This window comes from Salvelinus namaycush, chromosome 7 (assembly GCF_016432855.1).
Source record: "Salvelinus namaycush isolate Seneca chromosome 7, SaNama_1.0, whole genome shotgun sequence".
Classification (NCBI taxonomy): domain Eukaryota; kingdom Metazoa; phylum Chordata; class Actinopteri; order Salmoniformes; family Salmonidae; genus Salvelinus; species Salvelinus namaycush.
In genome coordinates, this window is record NC_052313.1 from 52608053 (window position 1) to 52623808 (window position 15756).

Genomic DNA, 15756 nt, shown 5'->3' on the forward strand with positions numbered 1-15756 from the left:
AACTCCTTTAGCCCCACAATAAAATAGGGTGCAGGCCAGGCAGCAGGCTGTTAGCCAACCTGCCAGCTTAGTGGAGTCTGCCAATAGCACAGTCAGTGTAGTCAGCTCAGCCATACCCATACCCATTGAGACTGTGTCTGTGCCTCGACCTAGGTTGGGCAAAACTAAACATGGCGGTGTTCGCCTTAGCAATCTTATTAGGATAAAGACCTCCTCCATTCCTGCCATTATTGAAAGAGATCATGATACCTCACATCTCAAAATAGGGTTACTTAATGTTAGATCCCTCACTTCAAAGGCAGTCATAGTCAATGAACTAATCACTGATCATAATCTTGATGTGATTGGCCTGACTGAAACATGGCTTAAGCCTGATGAATTTACTGTGTTAAATGAGGCCTCACCTCCTGGTTACACTAGTGACCATATCCCCCGTGCATCCCGCAAAGGCGGAGGTGTTGCTAACATTTATGATAGCAAATTTCAATTTACAAAAAAAAAAATGACGTTTTCGTCTTTTGAGCTTCTAGTCATGAAATCTATGCAGCCTACTCAATCACTTTTTATAGCTACTGTTTACAGGCCTCCTGGGCCATATACAGCGTTCCTCTCTGAGTTCCCTGAATTCCTATCAGACCTTGTAGTCATAGCAGATCATATTCTAATTTTTGGTGATTTTAATATTCATATGGAGAAGTCCACAGACCCACTCCAAAAGTCTTTCGGAGCCATCATCGACTCAGTGGGTTTTGTCCAACATGTCTCTGGACCTACTCACTGCCACAGTCATACTCTGGACCTAGTTTTGTCCCATGGAATAAATGTTGTAGATCTTAATGTTTTCCCACATAATCCTGGACTATCGGACCACCATTTTATTACGTTTGCAATCGCAACAAATAATCTGCTCAGACCCCAACCAAGGAGTATCAAAAGTCGTGCTATAAATTCTCAGACAACACAAAAATTCCTTGATGCCCTTCCAGACTCCTTCTGCCTACCCAAGGACGTCGGAGGACAAAAATCAGTTAACCACTTAACTGAGGAACTCAATTTAACCTTGCGCAATACCCTAGATGCAGTTGCACCCCTAAAAACGAAAAACATTTGTCATAAGAAACTAGCTCCCTGGTATACAGAAAATACCCGAGCTTTGAAGCAAGCTTCCAGGAAATTGGAACGGAAATGGCGCCACACCAAACTGGAAGTCTTCCGACTAGCTTGGAAAGACAGTACCGTGCAGTACCGAAGAGCCCTCACTGCTGCTCGATCATCCTACTTTTCCAACTTAATCGAGGAAAATAAGAACAATCCAAAATTTATTTTTGATACTGTTGCAAAGCTAACTAAAAAGCAGCATTCCCCAAGAGAGGATGGCTTTCACTTCAGCAGTAATAAATTCATGAACTTCTTTGAGGAAAAGATCATGACCATTAGAAAGCAAATTACGGACTCCTCTTTGAATCTGCGTATTCCTACAGGGCTTAGCTGTCCTGGATCTGCACAGCTCTGCCAAGGCCTGGGATCGGGAGAGACACTTAAGTGTTTTAGTACTATATCTCTTGACACAATGATGAAAATAATCATGGCCTCTAAACCTTCAAGCTGCATACTGGATCCTATTCCTACTAAACTGCTGAAAGAGCTGCTTCCTGTGCTTGGCCCTCCTATGTTGAACATAATAAACAGCTCTCTATCCACCGGATGTGTACCAAACTCACTAAAAGTGGCAGTGATAAAGCCTCTCTTGAAAAAGCCAAACCTTGACCCGGAAAATATAAAAAGCTATTGGCCTATATCGAATCTTCCATTCCTCTCAAACATTTTAGAAAAAGCTGTTGCGCAGCAACTCACTGCCTTTCTGAAGACAAACAATGTATACGAAATGCTTCAGTCTGGTTTTAGACCCCATCATAGCACTGAGACTGCACTTGTGAAGGTGGTAAATGACCTTTTGGTGGCGTCAGACCGAGGCTCTGCATCTGTCCTCGTGCTACTAGACCTTAGTGCTGCCTTTGACACCATCGACCACCACATTCTTTTGGAGAGACTGGAAACCCAAATTGGTCTACACGGACCAGTTCTGGCCTGGTTTAGATCTTACCTGTCGGAAAGATATCAGTTTGTCTCTGTGAATGGTTTGTCCTCTGACAAATCAACTGTGCATTTCGGTGTTCCTCAAGGTTCCGTTTTAGGACCACTATTGTTTTCACTATATATTTTACCTCTTGGGGATGTTATTCGAAAACATAATGTTAACTTTCACTGCTATGCGGATGACACACAGCTGTACATTTCAATGAAACATGGTGAAGCCCCAAAATTGCCCTCGCTAGAAGCCTGTGTTTCAGACATAAGGAAGTGGATGGCTGAAAACTTTCTACTTTTAAACTCGGACAAAACAGAGATGCTTGTTCTAGGTCCCAAGAAACAAAGAGATCTTCTGTTAAATCTGACAATTCATCTTGATGGTTGTAAAGTCGTCTCAAATAAAACTGTGAAGGACCTCGGCGTTACTCTTGACCCTGATCTCTCTTTTGACGAACATATCAAGACTGTTTCAAGGACAGCTTTTTTCCATCTACGTAACATTGCAAAAATCAGAAATTTTCTGTCCAAAAATGATGCAGAAAAATTAATCCATGCATTTGTTACTTCTAGGTTAGACTACTGCAATGCTCTACTTTCCGGCTACCCGGATAAAGCACTAAATAAACTTCAGTTAGTGCTAAATACGGCTGCTAGAATCCTGACTAGAACCAAGAAATTTGATCATATTACTCCAGTGCTAGCTTCCCTACACTGGCTTCCTGTTAAGGCAAGGGCTGATTTCAAGGTTTTACTGTTAACCTATAAAGCGTTACATGGGCTTGCTCCTACCTATCTTTCCGAGTTTGTCCTGCCGTAAATACCAATACATACGCTACGGTCACAAGACGCAGGCCTCCTAATTGTCCCTAGAATTTCTAAGCAAACAGCGGGAGGCAGGGCTTTCTCCTATAGATCTCCATTTTTATGGAACAGTCTGCCTACCCATGTGAGAGACGCAGACTCGGTCTCAACCTTTAAGTCTTTACTGAAGACTTATCTCTTCAGTAGGTCATATGATTGAGTGTAGTCTGGCCCAGGAGTGTGAAGGTGAACGGAAAGGCTCTGGAGCAACGAACCGCCCTTGCTGTCTCTGCCTGGCCGGTTCCCCTCTCTCCACTGGGATTCTCTGCCTCTAACCCTGTTACAGGGGCTGAGTCACTGGCTTACTGGTGCTCTTTCATGCCGTCCCTGGGAGGGGTGCGTCACTTGAGTGGGTTGAGTTACTGACGTGATCTTCCTGTCTGGGTTGGCGCCCCCCCTTGGTTTGTGCTGTGGTGGAGATCTTTGTTGGCTATACTCGGCCTTGTCTCAGGATTATAAGTTGGTGGTTGAAGATATCCCTCCAGTGGTGCGGGGGCTGTGCTTTGGCAAAGTGGGTGGGGTTATATCCTTCCTATTTGGCCCTGTCCGGGGGTATCTTCGGATGGGGCCACAGTGTCTCCTGACCGCTCCTGTCTCAGCCTCCAGTATTTATGCTGCAGTAGTTTGTGTCGGGGGGATAGGGTCAGTTGGTTATACCTGGAGTACTTCTCCTGTCTTATCCAGTGTCCTGTGTGAATTTAAGTATGCTTTCTCTAATTCTCTCGTTCTCTCTTTCTTTCTCTCTCTGAGAACCTGAGCCCTAGGACCATACGTCAGGACTACCGGGCATGACGACTCCCTGCTGCCCCCAGTCCGCCTGGCCTTGCTGCTATTCCAGTTTCAACGGTTCTGCCTGCGGTTACGGAACCCCTACCTGTCCCAGACCTGCTGTTTTCAACTCTTAATGATCGGCTATGAAAAGCCAACAGATTTATTCCTGATTATTATTTGACCATGCTTGTCATTTATGAACATTTTGAAAATCTTGGCTCTCTCATTTTCTCCTTCTCTCTTTCTTTCTCTCGGAGGACCTGAGCCCTGGGACCATACGTCGGGACTGCCGGGCGTGGTGGCTCCTTGCTGTCCCCAGTCCGCCTGGCCTTGCTGCTGTTCTGCCTGCGGTTATGGAACCGCCACCTGTCCCAGACCTGTTGTTTTTCAACTCTTAATGATCGGCTATGAAAAGCCAACTGAATATTATTCATGATTATTATTTGACCATGCTTGTCACTTATGAACATTTTTGAACATCTTGGCATAGTTCTGTTATAATCTCCACCCGGCACAGCCAGAAGAGGACTGGCCACCCCTCATAGCCTGGTTCCTCTCTAGGTTTCTTCCTAGGTTTTGGCCTTTCTAGGGAGTTTTTCCTGGCCACCGTGCTTCTACACCTGCATTCTAGCTGTTTGGGGTTTTAGGCTGGGTCTCTGTACAGCACTTTGAGACATTAGCTGATGTACGAAGGGCTATATAAAATAAACTTGATTGATTGATTGAGAACACAAACAGATTGTAAAGAAAGAGCGAGAGAGTGTGTGTGTGTGTGCGCACCACTACGTGTCCTCTGCTATGTGACATACTCATCCATTTCCATCCACAGACACAGAATCACAACCTGACGTCACCTGTAAATTGAACGGTACTATGGTAACTGTTCACTGCAGTGCTAAGGGTCCGCTGGTGGTGTACTGCTGGTCTTGGTCTAAACACCAGGGGGAGATGTGGAGCCAGGAGCAGACTGGACAGCACTACAACATCAAAGCCCTAGAGTCAGACAGACAGCTACATCTGTAAGGCCAGAAACCAGTCAGTGAGATCACACAGACCTACAACAGCAACGACTGAAAGGCCACAGCTAAACAAGATAGATAGTATAAGCAGATATGGGTGACATCAACAACATATGTTTTTGTCCAACTGACCATCCCCAACTGTTTCTGTATTTGAGTCTCCTCGGAGTTTGATGGAAATGTATTTTTCATATCAACAATTGTATCTCTAGCTATCTCAAGATCAAAGAATGATTCCAGGTAAACAAAATATTCAGATTTAGAAAGTAAGAAAGTGAAAGTGTTTTTCTGAAATAGACTTTCATATGCTCTAACATACCTGGTTCTCTAGGTATGATAGGTTGAATGATATCCAGAGCAGGACAAAGAACAGGATGCTGATTGGCTGAAAGCCATGGTATATTTTTACTGCTCTAATTACGTTGGTAACCAGTTTATAATAGAAATAAGTCACCTCGGGGTTTGCGTTGCGTTGTGCATAAGAACAGCCCTTAGTCATGGTATACTAACCATATACCACACCTCCTTGGGCCTTATGACGTCCTGCCCCTGAGCAAGGCAGTTTACCCACTGTTCCCCAGGCACCGAACACGTGGATGTCGATTTAAATGCGGAAGACACATTTCAGTTGAATGTATTCAGTTGTACAGCTGACTAGGTATCCCCCTTTCCCCTTTACCCCTTTTTGTTCAGTATAACCAGATTACCCACACCAGCAAGGCCGTGATAACCAGAGAGAGAGTGAGGGAGAGAAGCAGCCATTACTAGATGAGGCAGGATCTACTAATAACACAGGTGATGTTGTGAGTAATAGCACGCTCAAACGAAATGACCAGAATCAGGGTTGGAATTCCAATGCCTTCCAGCATAGATCTCAAGTGAGGACACTGACTAAGGTATCTGGAAACGGAGAGGGGGAAAGAGAGAGGGAAGAGAGTAAGGGAGGGGAGGAGGCTATGTCACGGGCTCATCTGACCCCCTCCAAAGCCCAGAGATGGATACAGCCTGAACCACAATCAGGATACACTGTGGGGGACAGAGGATTATGGGAATGGATCTGACCAGGAGTCACATAAGGCAATGGTCTGAGATTATGATGCAGAGACAGGGGGAGATGAAGAGAACGAGGGAAGATGAGATGAAGAGGCTAGAAGAGATGGAGAGGGGAAGGAAGAGAAAACACAGGATGAAGGGAAGGAAGAGGAGGAATCCAGCAGAGCCACACTCAACAGCCAGACTGACGGTCAGAGGTCTCCACCAACCCCTCAGAGAAAGAACAAATATGGAGCGGCAGAGATAGAGGTGAAAGAACCTAACTCCTCCCAAACAAACACCTCCATCCTGGATTCCCATACATCAAGACCCAAGGGGGGCCCGAGTGAAAACATTTGGAAAACCCTGATCTATAAGACACTATCATGGCTATCAGATGGGTGTAGAACAAGGAAAACAAGTGAAAACAATGGAAACCTAGAGGAGCAGTGGTCAGGTAGACAGAGAGGGAGGAACACCTGACCTATCAGGTCTGAGGAGACCCACTAACTCAGTGTCAGACAGGACAGACACTCCTGATAGAAGCAGTCCAGGATTGTCAGCTGGTCTCAGAGCCACAGCATGTAGGTACCCGATCTACTCCAGTAAACTACAGTTCAGGTGCACCCTCTGGACCAGTAGACACCAGCTCAGATACAGCATGTACAGCAATAGAGAGTAGCTCAGATACTCTGTCTACTTCATAGGGAAGTATAGGTAAATCCTCTGTACCAACAGAGACCAGTACAGCTACAGAGTCTGTACTAGAAGAAACCAGTTAAAATGCATTTATTGAATATATGGTTTGTTTGATAAATATTTAGATTCTGTACAGGGAAGGTTTGTTTCTCTTCAGTAAACTCATCTCTCTTTATCTATATATTTGGAGTTATTATGTATCATGTTATTATCCTGTATGTGCTGTCATGTTTAGCCTAGGCTACTATCATTTTTATAAACTTTGAATAATGTGAATTATAATGAGATGTTGATCCATACAACAAGATGGGAAACATGTATTATATTTTGAGGAAAATATGTCTGTGTGAATGTTTGTGTGTATGTCTCATACAGTAGACCTATAGGTCAATGGTTATAGGCTGGTGAATCAAAAGCCCTCAGACTCAGTGGACAGGAGGAAAATTAAATGAACTATAGTTATTAAGTTAACTTTGAATATTACAGTATTGACAACTTTTGTTACATTATAGCACAGTGATCCTATCAATTATAAATGATATAATTCTGTACATTGTAGCCAATTATACACACAGCTAAAGACCAGGTATGGGAAAGGAATATTCCAGACGTGGTTAGATTTTTTTATTTTTTATTAAAGTTATTATAGCATATCAACATAATGCAATGTGTTGGTATACAGTGTGATTGTATTTCAGCTATTAAACATGATTTACAAGTAAAATGGAACGTTATTTTCAACCAAGTGGTCATGACTTCAGAGGAAGGGAGAGGGAGGAACTAAAATCCACATTTTACTTTCACTTTCACAGCCTCGGTAGGCTAGCTTATGAACCTCACAGTGTTTTAGCATATCTCATTTGAACTTACTTTTATTTATTATATAAATAAACGAACGAACTAACAAAGATGTCTAAACTAACGCTTATCAGATTGTGTTTCTGGCTTTATCTGGTGCGAACGGTGGTCTCCGAAGGTAAGTTGAATCGACTGGCGATATTTGTTAGGCTACTTGTTTGCTATTGTGTGCTAGTTGTATAGCCTAGTCTACAACATCACATCATAATATTTGATTATCAAGAACAGTGGGTGAACAATGAACAATATTGTACAGGGTCGTTACAATATGTTAGATCACGCGCCTTATGAACACTGCGCTGCAGCCGCCGAGTGGGATTCATATCAAAGAAAATAAGAAACATGGCAATCTGAAATCATAAACGACATTATGGAGTGATGGACATAGCCTAAACACGCACTTCATATTGAAGAATGGTTTTAAACGACGTCTATGTGGGTTACGTTACGGACCGCACCCTTCATTTTCCGTTTAGCTACACACAGAGCCAACTTCAGGAAGTTATCAGATATTGAATCCTGGCCAAACCAAGGCTAAAACCTACAGAAGGGTCTGCGTGATCATGGCAGGCCCGGCGTTATGAGCGAGCCTTAGGGGGGCCCATCCAAATAAAATATTGAAATATTGATCATTTATTTGACTGAGACGCACGCCAACAAAAAGACCTATCAATCTCAGATAAAGAATCCGAGCGAGCGAAACAGCGCCCCTCTGTCTCTGTAGGTGTAAACAATGTATTTGATTCTGTCTGGACCAAAAGAGTATGGCATGTTATACTATTTCTGTCCAGACAGCATCAGATCCATAGGCTAGATAGATATAGGAGGCTGGCTTCCCCTAAAGTATTTACTAGGCAGCAGCAGCTCTTCCTGGGGTCCAAACACATTAAGGCACTTAACACATTAAGGCACTTACATTATACAAAAAACAAAGATAAAACAGTACATCATATAACATTATTACACCACTAGACATCTACAATACAAAATGTATAATACCACCATACAACAATATTACAATGTACATCTGTGTAGAGTGTGTGTGCTAACATTTGTGTGTGTATGTGTGTGTCTGTACCTGTGTGTGTGTCTCTTCACTGTACCTGCTGTTCCATAAGGTGTATTTTTATCTGTTTTTTAAAATCTGATTCTACTACTTGTACCAGTTACCTGATGTGGAATAGAGTACCATGTGGTCATGGCTCTATGTAGTACTGTGCGCCTCCCATAGTCTGTTCTGGACTAGGGGATTGTGAAGAGACCTCTGGTGGCATGTCTTGTGGGTTATGCATTTTCCAAAGTCCCTCTTTGTGGCACCTGATCACACGACTGAACAGATTGTTTTGCCACAGTTATATAATTACTCCTGTCTAAATAAGAACATTCAAAATACTTAACCAGAGAGCAGGACTTAGCCACAGAGGATCCTTAAAATACTTCACCAGAGAGCATGACTTAGCCACAGAGGATCCTTAAAATACTTCACCAGAGAGCATGACTTAGCCACAGAGGATCATTAAAATACTTCACCAGAGAGCATGACTTAGCCACAGAGGATCCTTAAAATACTTCACCAGAGAGCATGACTTAGCCACAGAGGATCATTAAAATTCTTCACCAGAGAGCATGACTTAGCCACAGAGGATCATTAGCTTCTTTAAAAAAATAGCTGTAGATTGTTTTAAAATCACAAGTGAATTAGTGTATGCCTATTTTGGAATCCCACAATTTGGGCAGCGGGCGTGGCAATTTGTCTGGCGTGGCAGTGGTTAGAGCGTTGGGCCAATAACCGAAAGGTTGCTGGATTGAATCCCCGAGCTGACAAGAAAAAAAATCTGTTGTTCCGCCCTTGAAAAAGGCAGTTAACCTTTTACGGGGGCAGCCCGACACCGGTACACTTATGACAACATCCAGCTCAAAGTGCAGGGCGCGAAATTCAAAAGATATTTTTTTTAAATATTTAACTTTCACACATTAACAAGTCCAAGACACCAGATGAAAGGTGCACATCTTGTGAATCAAGCCAACATGTCCGATTTTTAAAATGTTTTACAGGGAAGACAAAATATGTAAATCTATTAGCTAACCACGTTAGCAAAAGACACAACTTTTCTAACTCCATCAGTTTCTTACTCCATCAGGTGCTATCACAAATTCGACCAAATAAAGATATAAATAGCCACTAACCAAGAAACAAATTCATCAGATGACAGTCTGATAACATATTTATTGTATAGCATATGTTTTGTTCGAAAAATTTGCATATTTCATGTATAAACCATAGTTTACATTTCAGCTACAATCCGAAATTGCACCGAAAGCAGCCATAATATTTACAGACACCAACGTCAAATAGCTAATTACTCATCATAAAACATTTCTGAAAAATACATAGTCTGCAGCAATTGAAAGACAGGCATCTTGTGATTCCAAACAATATTTCCGATTTATTAAATGTTTTACAGCGAAAACAAAATGTATCGCTATATTAGCGTAGCTACAATAGACAGAAATAATTGGGCGCCCACGGCCAGTTCACATGCACGACAGATATATGAAATAACATCATAAAATGGGTCTTACTTTTGCTGATCTTTCATCAGAATGTTGAAGAAGGTGTCCTCTGTCCAGATGAGTCGTTGTTTGGATTCAGAATGGCAAATTTCCCTCTTCAATTAGCATTGGCACTAGCCGAGTGGCACAAATTTCTCCAACGTAAACACAGTCAGAGGACGGAACACGACAAAACTCCCGAAAAAAGTTTCAATAATCTGATTAAACTATATTGAAAAAACATACATTACGATGATATGGTCACATGTATCAAAAAAAATTCGAGCCGGAGATGTTAGCCGTTCGTTACGGCAGCAAAACAGAAGTCAATCCCACTTCCTTCAGAGTACCGGAAGTGGACGGTCACGTCAAAGAAATAGGTTTTTTTCCACCACAGACCAAGAGGAGCACAAAAATTTCTTCTCTCACATCCTCTTTACACCAATAGGAAGGCGTATAGAGTGTAAGTAGACTCCTAAGTGTCAAGACCATGTATAGGCATCAAGTTGAAAAGAGCATTGATTTCTGACATTTCACTTCCTGGTCAGGAAAAGTGCTGCAGAAGGACTTCTGTTTCACTCAGAGAAATAATTCCAACTGTTTTAGAAACTAGAAAGTGTTTTATATCCAAAAATAATAATAATATCCATATTGTACGAGCAAGATTTGAGTAGGAGGCCGTTTGAAATGGGCACGATTTCACTGGCTACTCAACAGTTTGCCTTGCAGCCATAAGAAGATAACCCACTGTTGCCCAGTAGGCCGTCTTTGTAAATAAGAATTGGTTCTTAACTGACTTGCCTAGTTAAATAACGGTTAAATGTAACAAAAAATGTGATCTGATTGAGTTGTGGCTGTCAGTGAAAAGCATCTAAAATATGTGTGAAGGTAATGTGTCTTAAGTATAATGTTTATGTTGCAACAAGAAGAGAAGGGGTGTGTGGCGAAGATATGGTGTCTCTCTCCAGAATGCACTCAGCTGTCTCCTACCAATTCTTGCCCATTCATTGTTTCATTGTGTGACTTGTTTGCCCTTTGATTGTATATTTTTTTAATCACTTCCCCATTACATATGTCATCTGTAGTCCTAGGCCTAGTTAATCCCTCGTCATTTGGTTACATTAATGACTGTTAATGGACGTATTAATTAGAGTCATATACTATTCTCAGAGTGGAAACGTTGTTTGCAGAATTCAGAACCTGCTACACTTTTGAGAAACAAGTTTTGGTTTATTTCATAACCATTATGAGTTTTGTCAATCTGGGTTGGGTTAAATGCAGAAGATACATTTCAGTAGAATAAATTCAGTTGTACAACTGACTAAGTGCCCCTCTTTCCTTTCCCTTTAAATGGGGTATTGATCAAGATCAAAAGTCAAAAGGGCAAACAATTCACACAATATAACAATGAATGTGCAAGAATTGTCGGGAGACTGCGGGCTTATTCAGGACAGATTTTGGTGAGAGTGAACCCTCTTGCTCAGCCTCTTCCTCTCTGCTGAAACTAGCGAGCGAAACAGCGCCCCTTTGTCTTACTATATGTAGCCCATGTATCTGATACTGTCTGTCCAGAAAAAGTATGACATGCCTTACTCCTTTTGTCCAGACAGCATCAGATACATGATCTACACATACAGAAACAGAGGTGCGCTGTTTCGCTCGCTCTGACGCTTTGTCTGAGATTGATGATTCTTTCTGTCGGCGTGCGTCTCGGTCAAATAAATGATCAATATTTTATTTAGAGGAGAAGGCAAGGAGGTATGGTAGGGAGGGCAGGTCCCCATAACACCTTCCCTCCTTTATGCACAAATATTGATAAAATAACCATCATATGGAAGTAAACTTGGAGTCACGTGATAATATGTTGTGTGTTCCTCCCACTATGACTCTGGAAGGTATTGTATGCAGTTTATTAGGCTACAGATGAAATAAATGATGATGAACTTCACAGGGTGGTGAAAGTGCAAGGTTATGAGTTTGATTCTCCTTTCCAATAAATATTGACATTCTTATTCTGGTGACATGACGATCAATGCTTTGCTGCCGTTTGACTAATAAAAATAATAATCGCTCTTATCCATAATAATGTCATAATGTAGATAGTTTAGCCCCACTGTAGCTGTTTGCTAGAGCACATGTGTCAAGACCAACTTGGGAACATTTACTATGTAACACAACAGTCTATAATACAGTCTATATAACGCAACAGTCTATATAACGCAACAGTCTATATAACGCAGCAGTCTACTCTATATAACACAACAGATAACAGCCTATATAATTCAGCGGTCTATATAATGCAGCAGTCTATATAACGCACAACAGTCTATATAACGCACAACAGTCTATGTAACGCAGCAGTCTATGTAACGCAGCAGTCTATATAATGCACAGCAGTCTATATAACATAGCAGTCTATAAAGCACAGCAGTCTATAACAGAAATTTGCATCCTGCAGCACTAATTCCACAAGGTTCTGGGACACTGTAAAGTCCATGGAGAATAAGAGTACCTCCTCCCAGCTGCCCACTGCACTGAAACTAGGAAACACCGTCACCACTGATAAATCCACGATAATCGAGAATTTTAATAAGCATTTCTCTACGGCTGGCCATGCTTTCCACCTGGCTACCCCAACCCTGGTCAACAGCTCTGCACCCCTCGCAGCAACTCTTTTCTCTGAATATATCAATGATGTTGCTCTTGCTGCGGGTGATTCTTTGATCCACCTCTACGCAGACGACACCATTCTGTATACATCTGGCCCTTCTTTGGACACTGTTAACAAACCTCCAAACGAGCTTCAAATCCATACAACACTCCTTCCGTGGCCTCCAACTGCTCTTAAATGCAAGTAAAATGAAATGCATGCTCTTCAACCGATCGCTGCCCGCACCTGCCCGCCCGACTAGCATCACTACTTTGGACGGTTCTAACTTAGAATATGTGGACAACTATAAATACCTAGGTGTCTGGCTGTCGTTCTGCACCTGAACAAGGCAGTTAACCCACTGTTCCTAGGCCATCATTGAAAAATAAGAATTTGTTCTTAACCGACTTGCCTAGTTAAATAAAGGTAAAATAAATAAATAAAAAGACTGTAAACTCTCCTTCCAGACTCACATTAAGCATCTCCAATCCAAAGTTAAATCTAGAATTTGCTTCCTATTTCGCAACAAAGCCTCCTTCACTCATGCTGCCAAACATACCCTCGTAAAACTGACTATCCTACTTATCCTTGACTTTGGCGATGTAATTTACAAAATAGCCTCCAACACTCTACTCAGCAAATTGGATGCAGTCTATCACAGTGCAATCCGTTTTGTCACCAAAGCCCCATATATTACCCACCACTGCGACCTCTATGCTCTCGTTGGCTGGTCCTCGCTACATATTCGTTGCCAAACCCACTGGCTCCAGGTCATCTATAGGTCTTTGCTAGGTAAAGCTCTGCCTTATCTCAGCTCACTGCTCACCATAGCAGCACCCACCCGTAGCACGTGCTTCAGCACGTACAGTGGGGAGAACAAGTATTTGATACACTGCCGATTTTGCAGGTTTTCTTACTTACAAAGCATGTAGATGTCTGTAATTTTTTATCATAGGTACACTTCAACTGTGAGAGATGGAATCTAAAACAAAAATCCAGAAAATCACATTGTATGATTTTTAAGTAATTAATTAGCATTTTATTGCATGACATAAGTATTTGATCACCTACCAACCAGTAAGAATTCCGTCTCTCACAGACCTGTTCGTTTTTCTTTAAGAAGCCCTCCTGTTCTCCACTCATTACCTGTATTAACTGCACCTGTTTGAACCCCGTTACCTGTATAAAAGACACCTGTCCACACACTCAATCAAACAGACTCCAACCTCTCCACAATGGCCAAGACCAGAGAGCTGTGTAAGGACATCAGGGATAAAATTGTAGACCTGCACAAGGCTGGGATGGGCTACAGGACAATAGGCAAGCAGCTTGTTGAGAAGGCAACAACTGTTGGCGCAATTATTAGAAAATGGAAGAAGTTCAAGATGACGGTCAATCACCCTCGGTCTGGGGCTCCATGCAAGATCTCACCTCGTGGGGCATCAATGATCATGAGGAAGGTGAGGGATCAGCCCAGAACTACACGGCAGGACCTGGTCAATGACCTGAAGAGAGCTGGGACCACAGTCTCAAAGAAAACCATTAGTAACACACTACGCCGTCATGGATTAAAATCCTGCAGTGCACGCAAGGTCCCCCTGCTCAAGCCAACGCATGTCCAGGCCCGTCTGAAGTTTGCCAATGACCATCTGGATGATCCAGAGGAGGAATGGGAGAAGGTCATGTGGTCTGATGAGAGAGAAATTGAGTTTTTGGTCTAAACTCCACTCGCTGTGTTTGGAGGAAGAAGAAGGATGAGTACAACCCCAAGAACACCATCCCAACCGTGAAGCATGGAGGTGGAAACATCATTCTTTGGGGATGCTTTTCTGCAAAGGGGACAGGACGACTGCACCGTATTGAGGGGAGGATGGATGGGGCCATGTATCGCGAGATCTTGGCCAACAACCTCCTTCCCTCAGTAAGAGCATTGAAGATGGGTCGTGGCTGGGTCTTCCAGCATGACAACGACCCGAAACACACAGCCAGGGCAACTAAGGAGTGGCTCCGTAAGAGGCATCTCAAGGTCCTGGAGTGGCCTAGCCAGTCTCCAGACCGGAACCCAATAGAAAATCTTTGGAGGGAGCTGAAAGTCCGTATTGCCCAGCGACATCCCCGAAACCTGAAGGATCTGGAGAAGGTCTGTATGGAGGAGTGGGCCAACATCCCTGCTGCAGTGTGTGCAAACCTGGTTAAGAACTACAGGAAACGTATGATCTCTGTAATTGCAAACAAAGGTTTCTGTACCAAATATTAAGTTCTGCTTTTCACACTGCAGTATCAAATAATTATGTCATGCAATAAAATGCAAATTAATTACTTAAAAATCATACAATGTGATTTTTCTGGATTTTTGTTTTAGATTCCGTCTCTCACAGTTGAAGTGTACCTATGATAAAAATTACAGACATCTACATGCTTTGTAAGTAGGAAAACCTGCAAAATCGGCAGTCTATCAAATACTTGTTCTCCCCACTGTATATTTCACTGGTCATCCCCAAAGCCAACACCTACTTTGGCCGCCTTTCCTTCCAGTTCTCTGCTGCCTATGACTGGAACGAATTGCAAAAATCAATGAAGTTGGAGACTTATATCTCCCTCACTAACTTTAAGCGTCAGCTGTCAGAGCAGCTTACCGATCGCTGCAGCTGTACACAGCCCATCTGTAAATAGCCCATCCAACAAACTACCTATCTCATCCCCATATTTGTTTTTATTTTTCTGCTCTTTTGCACACCAGTATTTCTACTTGCACATCCTCATCTGCACATCTATCACTCCAGTGTAAATTGATAAATTGTAATTACTTCGCCACTATTGGCCTATTTATTGCCTTACCTCCATGCTTTATTTGCACACACTGTATACAGATTTTTCTATTGTGTTATTGACTGTACGTTTGTTTATTCCATGTGTAACTCTGTGTTGTAGATTTTTTTCGCACTGCTTTGCTTTATCTTGGCCAGGTCGCAGTTGTAAATGAGAACTTGTTTTCAACTGGCCTACCTGGTTAAATAAAGGTGAAATAATATAAAAAATATAACCCACAGCAGTCTATATAACAGAGCAGTCTATATAACACAACAGTCTATATAACACAACAGTCTATATAACACAACAGTCTATATAACACAGCAGTCTATATAACACAACAGACAGCAGTCTTTATACCGCAACAGTCTTTATACCGCAACAGTCTTTATACCGCACAACAGTCTATAT

At 42.3% G+C, this 15756-nt stretch overlaps 1 protein-coding gene across 1 annotated transcript in view; it reads left to right on the forward strand.

Annotated features, from left to right (window-relative positions):
- The first annotated feature begins 5835 nt into the window (after positions 1-5835).
- Positions 5836-15756, forward strand: part of LOC120050827 — a 91662-nt gene continuing 81741 nt past the window's right edge. Inside the window, exon 1 of the mRNA XM_038997356.1 lies at positions 5836-5992. Within this exon, the coding sequence (XP_038853284.1) occupies positions 5836-5992 (157 nt within the window). The remainder of the gene's footprint in view (positions 5993-15756) is intronic.